The sequence below is a fragment of the Taudactylus pleione genome, unplaced genomic scaffold (assembly GCF_031769625.1).
Source record: "Taudactylus pleione unplaced genomic scaffold, aTauple2 ptg000037l, whole genome shotgun sequence".
In the NCBI taxonomy this organism is placed as follows: Eukaryota; Metazoa; Chordata; class Amphibia; order Anura; family Myobatrachidae; genus Taudactylus; species Taudactylus pleione.
The window spans coordinates 6,809,141-6,827,598 of record NW_028284439.1 but is presented as its reverse complement, the minus strand read 5'-3'; the positions used below and the strand labels follow the sequence as shown (position 1 = coordinate 6,827,598).

Here is an 18,458-nt window from a genome sequence, read left to right as displayed (position 1 = left end):
TGACCCCCCGGACCTCCCTACGATTCCCAGACAAACCCCCACAGCGGGGGGCCAATGACGCCATTTGCTCTGAATCGCATCATTATGACCCCGCCCCCTGCTTCACAATACCGAAAATCTCACCATTGTGTAGCGGGGCCAAAATTTTATTGTGTGGCTCCGCCCCCTTATGTGGCACCATGCCCACCTTCTTTGCCGACCTGGCTGCCACCTCCCAGGGCTGCCAGAATTTCGGCACGCATGATCTGCAGATCAGTCAATACCCAGATATATCTTTCACGTGTGTACCCAGCTTGATTGGCAAAAAAATATGTTGACACTCATGTCATCCTTTTTGTATGTTGACATATTGGTTGTCAACCTATTGTCCATGTCAGCATCCATAATCTGCCTACATTCTGGTTATCAACCTTCTAAATGTTGACTACCTGACTGTATAAATTCTGCTTCAAATAAGGAAATGTTGCCATAACTCAGCATCCCACTTGAGTGCACTCTTGTAATATCCATACTTACCAGTTATTTTGACCACGTAATGTTACAATAGTTATATAAATGTGTCTTGTTTCTGTAAAGATAATTGAACTTTAAATGCCTGTGGTGCTGTGTTTGAGTGTTTTATACCTTTAGCATTCAAAGCTCATTGTGGCTTAGGAGGTAATTACAGGAGTTTATTGTTTTTGGAATATATGGTAGCTCATAGAAAAGCTTTTGATCCTTTTAATCTTTCTTCAGAAAATGTTTAAAATGAGGTATGCCTTGTTATGGTCTCTTTTCCATATATTGACTTAATGTACAAGCCTATCCTGCCCTTTACATTGTTGTATACTGGGATGTACGTGCATTGCCTACAGGGATGTATAGTCAGAAGGATACTGTGATTTATGAGTACATGCATTGTGTGTTAGTATATGCATGCAGTTGTGTAACACTCTGTAGATGCATTTTTGTGTACTGGGCCACTTTAAAGAAGTGTATTATGATCTAATCAATGTATTGTTTATTGGAGCGTATTTGTAAATTTGTACTGAGGTCTACCTGCGGTTATGAGCTAAGGAGCTGTACATACATTATGTACTGCAGAGGTAGGCAATATGTAGCACTATAGCATTCACTCCTGCTGCTTTGGAACTACACATACCAGCATGCCCTGCCAGTTTTACTTTGGCAGGTTTTAATGGGATGTGTAGCATACTTGCCTACTCTTTCGTATTGTCTGGGAGGCTCCCAAAAATAGGGTGGCGTTCCCAGCCACCCATAGGGTGGGTAAGTCTCCCAGAGCCACCCAGCTGCCCGCTTCCTGAGTGAAGTGGGCAATACAGATGGCTAATGACTCGATTTGCATTGAATCACGTCATGATGGCTTTGACATCTGGCTTCACAATGTCGGTAATGGCAGCATTGAATAGCGGGTGTCACGACCTGGGTTTCTCGGCATAGCGGTCGGCGGCTATTACCAGTGAGGTCGCTGTGGCAGGGGGCATCTGGCAGTGGTGCTGGTGCCTGGCGGGGAGCATTGGTTGTGCATGATCCGGTGCGGGCATGTTGTCACTCTGGGCTTGTTTGGTCTGGCGGTGTTTCCGTCCGCTCCAGCATGGGCGCCGCCATCTTGCCTCTGGCCATGTGTTCTAATCGTCCAATCCTGGTGAGTCACATGCTCTCTCTGGCCTGTCACAGCAGAGAACTGGGTATTTAAGGGAGTTGAGAGCTCTCTTTCATTGCCAGTGCAATGTGTTTCTCAGCTGCCGCTGAGAGAGAGTTCCTGTGCTCACTTACTGCCTGTTGGATGTTTGCCTTAGCCTGCTTACCTGACCTGCTCCATACCCTGCTGGAATCCTCTGCCTCCTCCTATTGCCTCTCCCTTGCCTGAGTACCTGTGTCAGCTGTTACCCTGCCTCCACTTGCTAATCCCCTGGACATTATCAATTCACTACAGCCTGCAATTCACTTCAACCTGCAATTCATTATAGCCTCACAAGACTCGGATTACTGGACTGCTCCTATCTGCCAGTACCTGGACTTTTACTCATTGCTTCACCTCAGTTCCCATTTGCACTTTAGTGCCATCCCTGGACTTAATTTTCTCCCATTGTAAATGTCTGCCAAACCACTCATTAAAAGTTCCACGTTTTGTTTTAAATCTGCTTCTGTGTTTTCTCCTATTACCACCCCGTGCCCACAACAAAACCAGAACATCACAGTGGGGACCAGAGCCATGATGTGATTGCATCCCCCCCAGCACCGCCCATTTCTGCCATGGCAAGCTCCATGCAGTGCCGACCTGGCTGTTCCCTCCTGGGTTGGCAAATATGATGTGTAGTTTTACAACAGATGGAGTGAGTGCCACACGTTGCCTACCCCCAGTGTAATGAAATATATATACAGGTCTGTAGTACACTGTACATGAAGAGCCTACAGTCCTGCCCTAACAGCTGTAGGTGGCAATAGGGTAATAGGGGATAATGATGAGAGCAAGGGGGAAACCCTGCAACGCCGACCAAAATAACTAGCAACCCGGTGTATGTAGGGTCCATAATACTAATATTTAATATAGGAAATTATAATAGAATATGAATTGGTAAACATACGTTAACATAAAGAATGATTTTATGAGAAGATATCAGAAATAATAATTAAAATAATATACTACTACATTAATTTTGCTAATGTAAGAAATACTAATTAATGTGACATGTGAAGACAGGGCAGCACAGACGGTGTAATGGTTAGCGTCACTGCCTCACAGCACAGAGGTCGTGGGTTCGATTCCCACCACGGCCCTAACTGTGTGGAGTTTGTATATTCTCCCTGTGCTTGCGTGGGTTTCCTCCGGGTACTCCGGTTTCCTCCCACACTCCAAAAATATACTGGTAGGTTAATTGGCTCCAAAACCTAAAAAAATTAACCCTAGTGTGTATGTATGTAAGCATGTGATAGGGAACATAGATTGTAAGCTCCACTGGGGCAGGGACTGATGTGAAAGGCCAACTATTCTCTGTAAAGCGCTGCGGAATATGTGTGCGCTATATAAATAACTGGTAATAAATAATAAATAAATAAAGACATTTGTGTAGATAGCATTGAATGTGATTAGTGCAGCCACTAAAGGGATTTACAGCAGCGATAGTGATCTAAGAGTTAGGATTTACATTTAAACAGATGGTGAAAGTTTTTGACTCAGATCAACAGGAAGTACAGTAGTGAAGATGACATCCTGGGGTATGTTAGAAGGTGATGTAAGTTCACAAAGATGTTAATATAGTAAAACTTTTTACACACACAAAACATGCAAGTTATGCTCAAAAACGTTTATCCTGAATGTGCCTAATTTTACCCTATATGGCTGTGCTCAATTTCACCAACAGGATGTATATGTAATGTATGTCTTATAAAACTGGCATTATACCAAGTTATGAACAATGTTTCAAAGTGGTTATCCATTTTATAGTTATACATTTGGAAATACAACTTTCAATGCAAAATAAGAATTTCTGCAGTGCTCGTCTTCTCCAACCATTAGAACATACTTTCCTACTGTCCCAGAAGGTCCGGGAGACTCCTGATTTTTGGGTTGCCCATTGGACCCAAGGAAGAGTTGCTGGATAGCCAGGAACGGCGATAGACTGTGCTGCGCCCAGCGCCGTCCTGTGTTGCCGCCCCTTCCCTCCTCCGCTCCCTCCCCCCTGAGCTTAAATATTTCCTATAGTGCTTGGAGGGAAGTGGGCATTTCCTGCGCCCTCCGGAAACAGTAGCGTTCCGGGCGACAGACCGGCTTGCCCGTGCCGCTACTGTGGATAGCCCCCATACTACCCACTTTCTAGTGAATTGGGCAGCATAGGAAGATAATACTAGGGATGGCAGGTCCGTAGGCAGGGGACAAGGGCAATATAATGTGATTCACTTAATTTTAGCATTACCGATCCTACTCGCGATTCGTGCCATATGCCAGGGGTAGGGCCTAATGAAGTTAAGAGCACTGCCCTGAGATTGGTCATCTGCATCTCCTCTCCAGCCTTCTCCCAGAGAGGACAAATGAAAAGTAGGTAAGTATGCATAAGAAGCAACATTGAAATGCAATTTAACTTATAATCAACTAGGGAATATGAATTTATAAAAACAATGCATGTACATTTCTTTAGTGGACAGTAATAGAGTATGGTCCTAGTATTTAGCTCCTGTGATTGCATACTTGCCTACTTTTGAAAAAGCATTTTAGTGAGATCGTGTATTGCTACATCTGACAGGCGTGTCATAAAATTGATTTACATTCAAATGTAAACGAGCCCCAAAGCAGTTAATAAGATCTACTTGTTGATGATACTTTTTAGAAAATGCAGGGAAATGGTATTAATGATCCAATTTGAATGTATATATATATATATATATCAGTTTATTTCTTTAATACAACAGCTTCATAATGGGGTGCACTCAGGGAGATTACTACACTCTTCAGGGAGATTGCTTCTATTTCAGGGAGTCTCCCTGACAATCAGGGAGAGTTGGCAAGTATGGTGCATTGGAGAGTAAATATTAGAAAAATTAAACTACCAATGATTACTGATTTTAGCATTAGTGAATATGATCATTAGTTACTTTATACTTTATATATGTAGAATCAAGGTATAATGGTTTCAAAGTTTAGTAAGCGGAGGTCCTGCAATTTTGTTGAGTGAGTAATCAATGAATGCTTATAATAAAGGGGATGCACTACAGATGTCTGTCAGGTTAGAAATCAGGGCCTGATTCAGACCCGCTCGCAAGCGGGTTGATGGTATCCCAGTGCGCATGCACACGACGGAGCCGGCTCCGTTGTGCGCATGTGCAAGGCCCGGATAGCGACGGGCAAACAGTCGCTCCGGGTCTCGTACCAAAGGGGGCGTGCTGTCGATGTTGAGTGACAGCAGCCCACTTTGGTGGGCGGGCCGGGGGAGTTCCCATGTGAACACCTCAGTTTGTTGCCGGCCCCACTGACATCACGAGTGATGTCAGTGGGATAGATTTCGGCTCTGTCAGAGCCGAAATCTCCCTGGGCTTGCAGCAACGAGACCCTACCACAAGGTCTTGACCATCGCGATCATCTTCCTGGCCGCTGACTATAGCTGTGGGTGGGTCACCCACAGCTATGTGAGCGGCCAGGAGGCCGCTGTAAAAAACAAGAAGGCCGGCCCTGATTCAGAGTGAGCGCTCTGTCAGAGCATCCGGCTCTGAATCAGGCCCACAGATCAGTAGTAATGGAGTGAGAACAAGATGTGACGGATTAGGATCCAGAGGGTAGTTAGTAGGACGGGCCAGGAAAGAAAGGAAAAAGATGATGGGATAAATGTAATAGGCTGTGGTTTGAGACATCAGCGAGTCCCATGCGAGACCGTCCGATGTTTTAAAGTAGCAGTCTTTTAATAGGCAAAACCAGGTTCAATCTTGTGCTTACAGTTAAAGGTGTGTGATTGGTGCCTTTTACCTACATTGGCATAGACGGAGATGGGGCACAAGTGAAGGACAGGATGATTGCACTTGTAGTACATACTTTAGTAATCTGGGAGCATATTTTTCTGCAATGAATGTAGATAGAATCAGCAACACCAGAGGTGGAGATGGCAGCTACTTCTACAGTGATGTAACTTATTACAGTGTTTTGTGGGATGTGAGAGGGAAACAATGTAGTAGAGTAAGAGCTTTAGAAGAGCAAAGAAAGAGAATAGAAAGATTGCCCTTTAATAAAGTGTAATCTGAAAGAGCACAGGTGGTGTGATGGTTAGTAATATGCTGGATAAAGGCTGGTGACATTTCTTACTGCCTTGGCACTGTATCTTAATTCCACCTCCTGTCACACCTTGGTTTGTGCACTTGCCTAAATTGAAATGTAAAAGACTTGTTATATTTACATTTTTATATATTATGAATGTTAATCATCACAACTTGCCTGTTACTTTAAATACCATGTTCTTAACATCATCAGAGTGATTATGGGTCATTGCATACCTAGTGACCATATATTTATTCCAATTACCCACAAATGTGAATTACTATCAACTTTGTATGGGGCCTGATTATCATATTTTCTCTTTTTGCTGCATTAAATAACATTCTGTATCACCACATATTGCAACGGTACAGATTGTAGCGCTGCTTCAATTTATCAACCAAGACCAACCTTGTATGAAAACCTAACACCCTTTTGTTGTTGTACATAGCCTTGGATGGTAGTTTAGTGCTCCGGTGAATGGTCTTATTTGTATTCAAAAATGTCAATATAGCAGTGCCATGAGTGTGCCACAGAGGACGCACATGCCCAGTTCCATTTGCCTTAATCTCTATACTGGGATACATGTGCGAGCTGGTAAGGCCCAGTATTACTTCACACCATAAACCATACTGCATGCGTGATAGGTGAATTTATACATGCGCAGTACTTCTTTGGAGAACCACAGACTCTGGCCGCCATGTAGGTAAGCATAACACCTTCCTGAGATGGCATTATGTTTTATAAAAAATTTGATAGATTGTCTACAGTTCAATCCATGGGGAGGCAATACAGTCTGAATTTAAAGGGACTGCAGTAACTCTGATCATACAGTAAATTGCTGGTAGCGGTTTTAACCTCTGTCACTGGCAAATAAGCCACTTGTAAAATAGACCATTTGGGGTATATTTACTAACGTCGATTTTGATTTTTCAGGTGTTTTTCAGTCTTTTTTATGTCCATTTTGATAATCAGGTAGTCACTAAAGGCAAAATGGACTGCAAATTTACTCAAAATCACCAGAAAATAGACTTTGAACTGAAATAGAATATCAACCAAAACATTGTTAATTTAACATAGCGTTTTATACAGATCTCTTATTTACTAACAGTCAGTTTAAAAACCCAAAATCACTAAATTGATTAGACACATTTGAAACAGGTCTATTTAACTTCTAAAACATGTGCAATTGGCTGAAACCTCATTATGATGTATATAACAGGGGAAACAAGCATGTGGGGCATCCTGGGTGTCCAAATTATGGCACGTAAAGGCACAGAAATGCTTTAAAATTTTCTGGAAAATGCAAATTGGCACTTAAATGAAGGTATTTGTGGGTAATACAGTGCATGTGACCGGTTTTGGCCAATAGGGATGCATTTGTATAATGAAGTCGATTTTGAGACATTTCATTCCATTTTTGATTCTATTTGAGTGTGATTGGAACAGGTTTAGAACTACAACTTGAAATCAATGTACCATCGAAATCAGAATGGAACCAAACATCAACTATTCGTAAATGATTTAGTTTGATTAGAAACACTGGGGTCGATTTTGTGGGGTGTTGGTTCTATTTTGGATGATTTTAGACTATACCCAAAATCGACTTTTAGTAAATATACCCCCTATGTCTTTAAAGTGTATAAAAATGCCCTTCTAATTTGTTTTGGATTACTTTATTGGTAACTTATGATTACTGATGTGAGCATAATTTAGCTGGTGCCTCTCTAGGGATACTGGGCCTGATTCAGACCCGCTCGCAAGCGGGTCGATGGTGGCCCAGTGCACATGCGCACGACGGAGCCGGCTCAGTCGTGCGCATGCGTGAGACCTGGATAGCGACGGGCAAGTCGGCGCTCCGGGTCTTGCACCAAAGGGGGCGTGCTGTCGATGTTGAGTGACAGCACGCCCCCTTTGGTGGGCGGGCCGGGGGCGTGGCTGGCCAGACGGAGGAGTTCCCATGGGAATGCCTACCGTCTAGAGCCGGCCCCACTGACATCACAAGTGATGTCAGTGGGAGTGCTTTCGGCTCTGGTAGAGCCGAAAGCACTCTAGGGCTTGCAACAACGAGACCCTACCACAAGGGTCTCATCGCAAGCCTGATGGTCACGATGGTCTTGACCATCGCAACCATCTTCCTGGCCACTCGCTATAGCTGTGGGTGGTCACCCACAGCTATGCGAGCAGCCAGGAGGCCGCTCTAAAAACACAGAAGGCCGGCCCTGATTCAGAGCGAGCGCTCTGTCAGAGCATCCGGCTCTGAATCAGGCCCAATGTACATATACATATAACATATAACACATCTGGTGTCTCTCTAGGGATACTGTACATATATATATAACATATAGCACATCTGGTGGCCCTCTAGGGATACATATAACACAGCGGATGTCTCTCTAGGGATACATATACATATAACACAGGGGATATCTCTCTAGGGATACATATACATATAACATATAACTCATCTGATGTCTCTCTAGGGATACATATACAAATAACACAGCGGATGTCTCTCTAGGGATACATATACAAATAACACAGCGGATGTCTCTCTAGGGATACATATACAAATAACACAGCGGATCTCTCTCTAGGTATACATATACATATAACTCCTCTGATGTCTCTCTAGGGATACATATACATATAACGCATCTGATGTCTCTCAATTTCGGTTGTAAGCCGCCAATGTTCTCAGTCTGCGCATGTGATTGAGACACACTGCGCATATGACCCATTGGCACCGCCTCTGGATGCAGAACGAATTTGGGCATAGAGACTATTTCAGTGGGCGTTCCTGGGTGATAACGGGGATGTCACGGCCAGCTCCTTTCTTTTGCACAGTTACTGTGACGCCTACGGCCATGATCCGCATTACATTCTGAGCAACCATAGGGCTTCTCTAATGTCTGATGGTGCAACCGATGTACACTCGATGGTGCAACCATGCAACTTATTATGCAAAGCATCAGATTAGAGTCCCAGCAGATGACCGCCTCTGTACGAATCCCATTGCTTGCGGCATTAGCATAAAGACCCAGTCATGCTGTGTAAAGAGACGCAGTCGTGGCTGCATTATTGTTTACCTGAATCAGGCCCATATGTCATTGTGTGATGACTGGCTGCTGACATAGGGCCTGATTCAGAGCCACTCGCTATTTGCGGTCGTTCGTTCTAAAACAAGGGGTGGCTATTCAAATGAACCATTCGCTGTTTGCAGTCTGTTCACGCCTCTATGTCTGAACGAGCGAACAAAACTTGCGTTCGTTTTTTGGAAAAATACGCCCCCTGGCCGCTCGCATCCTACGTCATGTCCGCTATTTATTAGATTAATCGAGTACATCGACAAGGGTATGAACTGCTCGCTATTCTTGGGGTTGGTGTTTGCTACCACAATTTTGCGAGCAGTTCTGACTATAAAATAACCCAGTGACGTGGTCAATGACGCTGCTGTTGTAAATATGCACACCCATAAAACGCCCGTTTTGACCTTTAAGCACGCCTGCGTTCTGATTTCCACTCCCCATTTTCAAGCACCTTCCCCTGTTACCACCCACATACGCCTCTTTCTGTCACTCAAAATAGCAGGCATTCGCTGTTTTGCGAGCACATGAATTTTGGCCGCACTGACTGGTTAGCGCATGCGTATAACAATCCGTACGCATGCGCAGTTGGGCTAACATCGCTCGGAATGAACGAGCGGCCGCTTACGAGCGGCTCTGAATCAGGCCCATAGAGAAGTAGTTTCTTAATGGTGAAGCTGCCAGCTGCGGCTCCTACATCTGTAAGTTCACCAATGCCCATCTTCCGATGGCTGCACAGAAGTGGCAGACATCAGTGACTGCTTTATTACAGGAGGCTGATAATGTTCCTGCCTTACAGGAGCCACATGCACTTTCCCCACCAGCAAATCCAACTGTCATTCTGCTATTGTACCTTATGTATCTTGACTGTCAGCTCATTTGGGCAGCAACAACTTTAATTCCTGTCTCGTGTTAATGTCATTTGTTGGTGTGTTGATCCCATCAATGTACAATTCTATGCAATATGTCAGAACATTATAAACAAAAAACATAATTACTAGGAATCACTGACCTCAGCACTCACTGGTTCCTAGTCTGTGTTCTCGTAAATGTAGATGCACCCAACATAGAGGCTGGTCCCTAGGGATTTCATAATCTGCTTTGTCATGCACTGTGATAAAAGGAAAAGTTGCCATAATGTATTTGTGGTGATAGCTGTACTAAGCATTTTGTTTATGATATGTCTGTAACATGTGGACTTTTAACAAGCTTGAAATACGGGCCTCATAGATAAATTTGGTTGATTTCTCTGTGATGCTGCTTCAATCTCCCAGCTTCTTCTCTAGTCTCAGATAGGATCAGGCCACCGCTCTGCTCTTCAGCATTTGGGACTTCAAGGCATGCACAATAAAGCCCCAATTGTTGCTTAAAAGTGCATGAGTCTTTAAATTGTTGCTGCCATTACCACATGCCTTGCAATGCCATATAATATAACCATTGTCTGTTACCCATTCATTAACCATGTATGCTAGTACCTATCCACAAATGAGTTCTTCTACATACACAGAGTTTAGTGTACGAAGCAGGACTGAGACATAAGCAGCCATCACAAATAAGCATCGGATGGTGGCAACCATCACATTCCCAGAAACTAATGGCAAAACCCCTGCCATCAGACTGGAAGCATCGATGGTTGCCAGTTATCTGTTTCCAATAGTCACCTGTCATAGATGAGCTCCTATTTCCTGCGGGACCTTCACTAAATTTTTAACTGAAATAAATTATGAGAACAGGAAAATGACACCACTGATAATATAAGAGACAGAAGTGACTTCCCTACTTCTTTTCCTGTCCTGTCTAGTTCTAGACTCTTTATTTACGCACGCCCTTTCACTGAAAGAGTAACTGAGATTGATGTTTCCACTTTGTTTGCCAAACAACACTGTTAAACCTTTCTTTCTATACTTTGTATCCTGATAGCAACTGATGCCCCTTGTTATATGCAATCATTTACTAGCTTCCTCCATCCCATATTTCTTTTTCTGTAACTCCCTTCGCCGTCCCATTTTTTTGCTATTTAAAAATCTAATTTTATATATATTATCAAATGTCCTGACTGACCGACCGACCGGCGCCCAGCCCAAACCCCTGGACCTAGAATCATGAAAATCGGGAGTGTATGCCTTAATGACGTAGGTGCCCACTAAGAAGGGATTATTTGAAATTCAACTCCTAAAGCCGCATACACACTACATGATAAATTAAGCGATAACGATATCATTATCGTTCATCGCGTTCAATATTGTCCAGTGTGTTTGCAAGATTTAGTTAACGATGCGCACTCCCGTGGATCGATAACGGTGTCTTTCATCGCCCGTACTTGCAACTTGTTGTTAACAATATCGTTCAGTGTGTATGCTCAATGTCGTTAACATTGAGCCTGGCAGTGCAAGGGAAAAACATAACAATATCGCTCATGGAGCATATCGTTATGTGTGTATGAGCCTTAAGAGGGTGAAAAGGGCTAAAATGTTTCCTCCCCTGTGCAATGTCCTGCCTGATTGTCTCACAGTGGCTGTAGCACAGGTCATATTCAGACACCAACTGTCATCCCAAGTGCTGCCAAACATCACTGGCAGTTGGTGTGGCTCCCCTGTTTGAATAGTGAGGGAAGGGTTGGGGGTTAAGATACAATATTGGGTGCAGGGTTATGAGGTAAAGATACAATATTGGGTGCAGGGTTTTGGGGTAAGGACAAAGTATTGGGTGCAGTGTTAGGGGGATAAGGATACACTGCAGAGGTTCCCAAACGCGGACCTGAAGGCACCCAAACAGTTCAGGTTTTAGAGATATCCATGGTTGAGCACAGGTGGTCAAATAAAATTGACTGAGGTACTAATGAAGTGACCTGTGGTCAAGCATGGATATCCTTAAAACCTGGACTGTTAGGATGCCTTCAGGACCACGTTTGAGAACCTCTAGTTACAGTATTCAGTGCAGGGTTGGGAGAGTAAGCATATAGTAGCGGTTTCAGGGATAGAGGTAAGTGTACAGTATGGAGTGTAGTGTTAGGGACACACTGGGCGGAATTCAATTGATTACGCGGTCCGGATCTCCTGTCTAAAGTGACAGGAGATCGTGGGCCGCTATTCAATTGCTGCCGTTTTTCACGCTGATCGCGCCCATAGAGGTCAGGTTTAGCCGCGTAAAGCAGCTAAACTCGACCAAAGTGCTGGGCACGACCGCGAAAAGTGATGTTTGGGTGCCCAAACAGGTCACATTTCGCACATTTCAGCTCTCATCCCCCTGGGGCTGCGAGCTGAAATGTAGCGCTGGCAGCTGATCGTGCCTGACAGGAGCAACAATTGAATAGTTCCGTCGGGCGCGATAGGGGCTGGAATCAATTGAATTCCGCCCACTGTGTTACTACAGAGATGAGAGAGGAAATTGTGTTATTACACAGGTGAGGGAGGGGAATGTCAAATGTGTTACTACAGGGTGAAGGAAGGGAATATGTTACTCCAGAGGTGAAGGAGAGGAATAAGTTACTAAAGGTGTGAGTGAGGGGTTGTATTTCTACACAGGTGAGGGAGGGGAATGTGCTACTACAGAGGTATGCAAGGTTAATGTTTTACTACAGAGGTGAGGGAGGGTAATGTCTTACTACAGCAGTGATGCATTACTGTAGAGGTGAAGGATTAATGTGTTACTGGAGAGCTGAGATGGAAATGGAAACAGTAAATATCTAAGGTCTACCCAGGTGAAATCGGATACATCTGCTAGTGTGTGTATATACAGTATATATATTACACACACTGTATCAAATTGAAACGTATTATATGCATGTGTAACTTGATAGTTTTTCAGAATATGTGAATGTTACACTTGTTTGTTACTACAGGTTGAGTCTCCCATATCCAAATATTCCGAAATACGGAATAATTTTGGCATGACTGAGATAATGAAACCTTTGATTTTTGATGGTTCAATGTACACAAACTTTGTCTAAGGCGCACATTATTAATAATATTGTATAAAATTACCTTCAGGCTGTGTGTATAAGGTGTATATGAAATATAAATGAATTTCATTTCTGTACACAAACTTTGCTTGACACACAGAATTATTGATAATATTGTATAAAATTACCTGCAGGCTGTGTGTATAAGGTGTATATAACACATAAATGCATTCTGTGTGTATATTGGGTTCCCATTCCCAAGATATTTAATTATGATATGCAATATTCCAAAATACGGAATATTCCATTATCCAAAATACCCCTGGTCCCAAGCATTTTGGATATGGGAGACTCAACCTGTACTAAGGAACTAAATTATTTTGTCTTTTGTTTTTACGGTAGCAACTGCTGGAATTGATAACAAGATTTGTCTTTGGAACCCCTATGTTATCTCCAAACCCACTGGAGTTCTGCAAGGCAATATGGCTAGTGTGATTACTGTCAAATTCATTGCTAGTCGCAAACAGCTTTTCAGTTTTTCAAAAGACAAGGTATGTGTTTCATCAATCTTTTCTTAGAATAAACACGTAGAGTTGGCAGCTATTATGGTTGGATCTAAATAATAATTTCTACAACACTGCTCTCACATAATAAGCAATTCTAACTTTGTATTCTGGTCTCCTAGTTATATTTGCTGCTAATACACAGATTAAAGAGTAAGTAAAGCTAGTAATTGAAATAACTATATGACAAAGGCTGTGTATTACTGATCTAAATGTGATACATAAAATAATTGGTGTTCTTATATTCACTAAATAGGTCCACATATGTATGTCACTCCTTTGCTGCCATGTTTGGAGGAAGGACACAGTTTGAGTGATAGCTCTGCATAGTAGATTGAGATATATAATACTGTAATACTAGTAAAGGGGGCCAGCTCAGATGGGATCAGTATGATTTACCGCCGGCCGCAAATCCCGACAGCGGAAGCCCGGCGGTGAAGATCCCAACAGGTAAGTTTTGTTTTTTTTCTAATTACTAACCTGACCTCCCCCCCCTAACCATAACCATCCCTTAGGGTGCCTTACCCTAACCCCCCTCTAAGTGCCTAAACCTAACCCCCCCTTCCCCGCTGCCTAAACCTAAGTCTCCTGGGGGGTGCCTAACCCTAACCCTCCCTTCCCCTAGCCTAACCCTTACCTCCTGGGGGTGCCTATACCTAAGTCCCCCCAGGAACCCCTAACCCCCCCCGCGTGGCTGTCTGCGCCCGGCTTACCTTCGATCGGGCGTAGGTCTAATGACAGGTGTCGGGATTTTGACGCAGGTCATTAGACATTTGCCGGGATTAGACAGTCGGGATGCCGATGGTAGGCATTTAGACCGTCGGCATCCCGCTCAGTTTGCTCTGCACCCTGCCCCCTGCTCTGTCCAGCCCCGCCCTCTCTGTCTGCTGTTCTCAGGCCCGCCAAGAGCCGTGGCGTGGCGTGGCCTAATAGCGGGAGACGTGGCCACGCCCCCTTGCCCCCCCCAAAAAAGGATGTGCTGAGCGCTGGGGAGGGGGGGGGGGGGCGCTCTGAGCCCCTTCAGCCCGGCGCAAAGCCAGGGGGGGCGCGATTAGTGTGATCGCTCCTCCGCACAGGCATAGGAGACTGCTGTGGCTGCTGCTCAGCAGCCACGAGCAGTCTCCAACTGCAGCTCAGCACGCTGTGTGTTGGGCTGCTGTGAGGGGGGGGCGGTGCCGATCCCGGGCCCCCGCCGGGCCCCTCAGAAAGCCCGGGCCCGGGTAATCTGTACCCACTCCCCCCCCTCTTGGCACCTCTGGCTGTTCTGCCCCCCTTTCTGCTGCTCTGTCCCACATCGCCTTACTCTATCCCCCCTCAGTTAGTCCCGTGTCCCCCTTTCCATCATCTAGGTTCCATACTTGTTCCCGTACCTGGCAATTGGCCAGGCCCTCCTCCTAGGCTAGGTCTGTCCCGTCTACCTAGTAGTGGGGGTCATTGCCAGATAACATTACGCATGCATGTTGTAGATGGCACAGACCTTATAGAATTATTATATAGATATGGAAGGTCTGAGTGGCATCTGAGGGAGTTTGGGCATATGTAGGATTTGAGGGCTTGTGGCATTCTGGGGGCATGTAGCAGATATTTTATTGCTAGTGGTCTAGGAGCATGTGGGGGTTCTAAATTCAATCTCTGATGAAAACAGATGATAGGGCTTTAGCCTAATTATCAAAGGCTGCCACAGGTGTAGACATCACTGATGGTCTATGGCGATAGCTTTCCCATGCAATACATGGGGAATCCTACTTAGCAAGTACCGTTGCTGTCCTCTGATAGCTATTGCCAGCTCAGGATGGTGATAGCCTGGAATGAGTAAAGGCAAAATGTTTATTCTATAAATAAAGCATTTTGTTTAAAAGGAAAAACATAAACTTTTTTTTAAATTACTTTATTTATTTTATGTCTTTATTTTAAATTCATGAAAGCGGCACTGGAAGCCCAAGTCAAATCATTACTGTCCATGTGTGAGACTTGCACATTTGCAGAAGTCTCCAGACTGGCTGGCAAAGCACCAAGAGTCCTCTTACCACTGCCAGCTAGTGTCACTATCGAGCTGAGCAACTGCTATTACTGCTAGCTAATTACAGATGGCACTTTGGCAGGCAGTGGCAGACATGGACAGACAGCCATCCGGCGCAATTTGAATCTCGCGCCGGTCGTGAGCAAATCGGAGCTCGCAGACTGTCAGCCAATCAGAAGCTTCCACTGCTGATTGGCTGCCAATCCACGGGCTCTGATTGCCTCACGACCGGACTGCACTGTCTCTCCATGTCTGCCTGCCAGTGCACCAGTTGTAATCATCTGGCAGGCCAGCACCAAATCAACACCGCTGACACCCGTGCCCCCTCAGTGGCCTGACAGGACAGGCCCACCTTCTGTGCGTGACTGGATGCAGGGGAGTGGCAGGCCACAGCAGCAGTTTGGGCACCATAGCAGCCGCACCCTTTGCACACACGGTAGTTATGCAACTGATTGCATGCATGTTAGCAAACAGTGGGGTCCTATTCTGGATCAATGGAATGGGGTTATAGGCGAGGACAACATAAAAGAATAAAGGCTGCAGGTGTATTTCAGGGTCCAGTCTGCAACCCGGGCAACGTCGGGTATCACAGCTAGTGTCATAAATCTTGTCTCACTATCTCCTTAATCTGCATATGAAAGTCTTACAAAACAAAATGGTAATTTTATATAAAGATGAACAACACATAAAGTTATGTTACTTAAATGTCAATAATAAAACAAATGTTAAAACTGTCCAAAAAAGAAAGTTATTGTGAAAACATCTCATTATTTTTTTTATTGATACCCAATGTAATTGCCAAATAGGAGATTTTGTAAATAAATGATTCTTTCAATCACAATTTGTTTTAAAGTTCTTTTTCCTTGTGGAATTCAGTTGCACACTTGAGGTTTTTTTAATCATAAAAATGCACACAGTGGATCTGAGTTATTACCTGTTTGTTTATTATACAACCTTTTATTATCAACAGTGTTATTGTTTTACAAAAATGATAATAAACATAATTTTTAAGAAAAAAAAAAGCCATCCCTTTCTCACATCTATAGAAAAGTACATGTTGGTGCTAGGAGCTTCCGTATGATTTACAGCTGCTGCATAAACTATCTTCCAGGTGCTGAGGATATGGGATGTTCATCATCAGGTGTGCATACAACGCATAGCTGGAATCTTCCCCAAAACGCTGGAATTTCAGCTATCCTTCTATTTCTATGAGCCACATGGACGTCTCTTTCTGTCTTTCAACAATCAACTGTCTGTTTTAGAGATGAAGAAGGAGACCAGCAAAAGAGTTACAAGTCATGAGAAGCCAGTAACCTGTGTACTGTATAACGCTACATTCAAGCAGGTAAGCTTTAAAGCCAAGTCGCAGTGGTGTTTTACTTTGAGATAATTATGCGTGTCAGGAACGAGATTCCATAAGAGCAGATGCTGAATAGCACAATCAGATGTAGTTATAGAATTCCTCCAGATCAGTAGCACATCAATGGTTTAGTTAGTGAATCCCGATTTGACCTGTACAGTAAGATCATTGGTCGGTGCCTTGCTGATTGATATTTTCAAGCTCTTTATATGACTTGGTAGTTACATATCGGTGTATTCATGCGTCAGATAGGTGTAGGCAGGGAACCAGAAAACCGCAGATTCTAAAAGGTTACTGCTAGTGATTATATTGTTTCTCATTGAATATTATCCTTCTCTGGATCTGTCAAGAATCGTATGGGAAAAAGCCAGGGAGTTAGGGTGGCTAGGGAACAAGCAAGTGAGCGACAGTGCTAGGTCTCCCTATTGCGGCCAAACCCAGGTTTGGCTAGACCTGTCCAGAGGTCTTCACCAGTGACCCCTCCAGTTGACTTATGGGTTTCGCTGCACCAAGTGAGCAGGTCGCAGCCCTCTGGACAGGTACCTGGGAGTGGCAGGAAGACTGGAACTATATTAGAATGAATTAGCACTGGGAACCATAAAAATGTAATAACACTAGAGGCCAGCGTGAAAACTAAATAGCTAGGACACAAAGATCAGTTAGGACTGAATACTTGAACACAGGAGACTGGCGTATAACCTAAATACTTGAACACAAGAGATTGGCGTATGAACAGAATACTTGAACACAGGAGATCAGCATATGAACAGAATACTTGAACACAGGAGATCGGCAAATGAACTGAATACTTTAGCACAGGAGATCAGGGTATGTACTGAATACTTGAATACAGGAGATCAGCAAATGAACTCAATACTTGAGCACAGGAGATCCAGGTGCTGACTTGCACAGAGACATACAGAGAAATGTGGATACAGGCATGTACTGGGAATTAAGTAAAAGGCCTGGATCTATAGTTAATTAATACAGTAAATGCCCTAATTGGCCAATGCTGTTACCTTGGATATTAACTATTCCAGACAAAAAGCACTTGATCATAAAATTTAACAATTTATTACATACAATATAATTTAGAAATATAAACAATAAAATTAAATGAAATTAAAAAACACACATACTGTATAAACATGTAGTGCAAACTGTTTCCTGGTATTAATGAAAATTCTTATATAGACATAGGAGATCCACCTCTGCAGAAGGTGTCTCCTATATTAATGCATAGTATAAAGCCATCTAATTCCTTAAGCTGGCCATATACGCTACAATTATCGGGGCGATCCGCCCGATATCCGCGGATCGCCCCGATAATTGTAGCAAGTGTGCGGGCGACCCGGGGTTAAATATTGCTCGGTCGGGCATGACGGATTGTACAGCATGCTCGTCCGATGTGATATTTAACAGGTGAATTGTCGGCCGTATCTGGCAGTGTATGCCCAGCCACTGCTGACAGACAGACATTTCCTGTGTTCCTTCCCATGGAAAGAACAGGGAAATGTCTCCTCCCCCGGGGGCGGAGCGCAGATGTCCGGCGGATACACTGTGAGAAATCTCACAGTGTATGCCGTGGACATTTCCGGCTGGTATTATGCCAGATAAAATGTCTGTCGGTCTGACAGGCATTTTATCTGCATGTGTATGCCCAGCTTTAGTATCACAAAGCAGTCTCTAGTATCCAGGTAGATAGTGAGGTTATATCACCGAAATTGCTACAACTAGCAATCACGCACCTCAAGATGTTTGGTATAGTGTTTTAAATTTGTCACTTAG

General features: G+C 43.9%; 1 protein-coding gene across 2 annotated transcripts in view; it reads left to right on the top strand.

Annotated features, from left to right (window-relative positions):
- The window catches only part of WDR49 (WD repeat domain 49), a 210,970-nt gene that overhangs the window by 57,704 nt on the left and 134,808 nt on the right, over positions 1-18,458 (top strand). For both annotated transcript variants that reach the window (XM_088452316.1, XM_088452315.1), the window contains 2 exons: positions 13,130-13,278; positions 16,422-16,655. In XM_088452316.1, the coding sequence (XP_088308442.1) occupies positions 13,130-13,278; positions 16,422-16,655 (383 nt within the window). The remainder of the gene's footprint in view (positions 1-13,129; positions 13,279-16,421; positions 16,656-18,458) is intronic.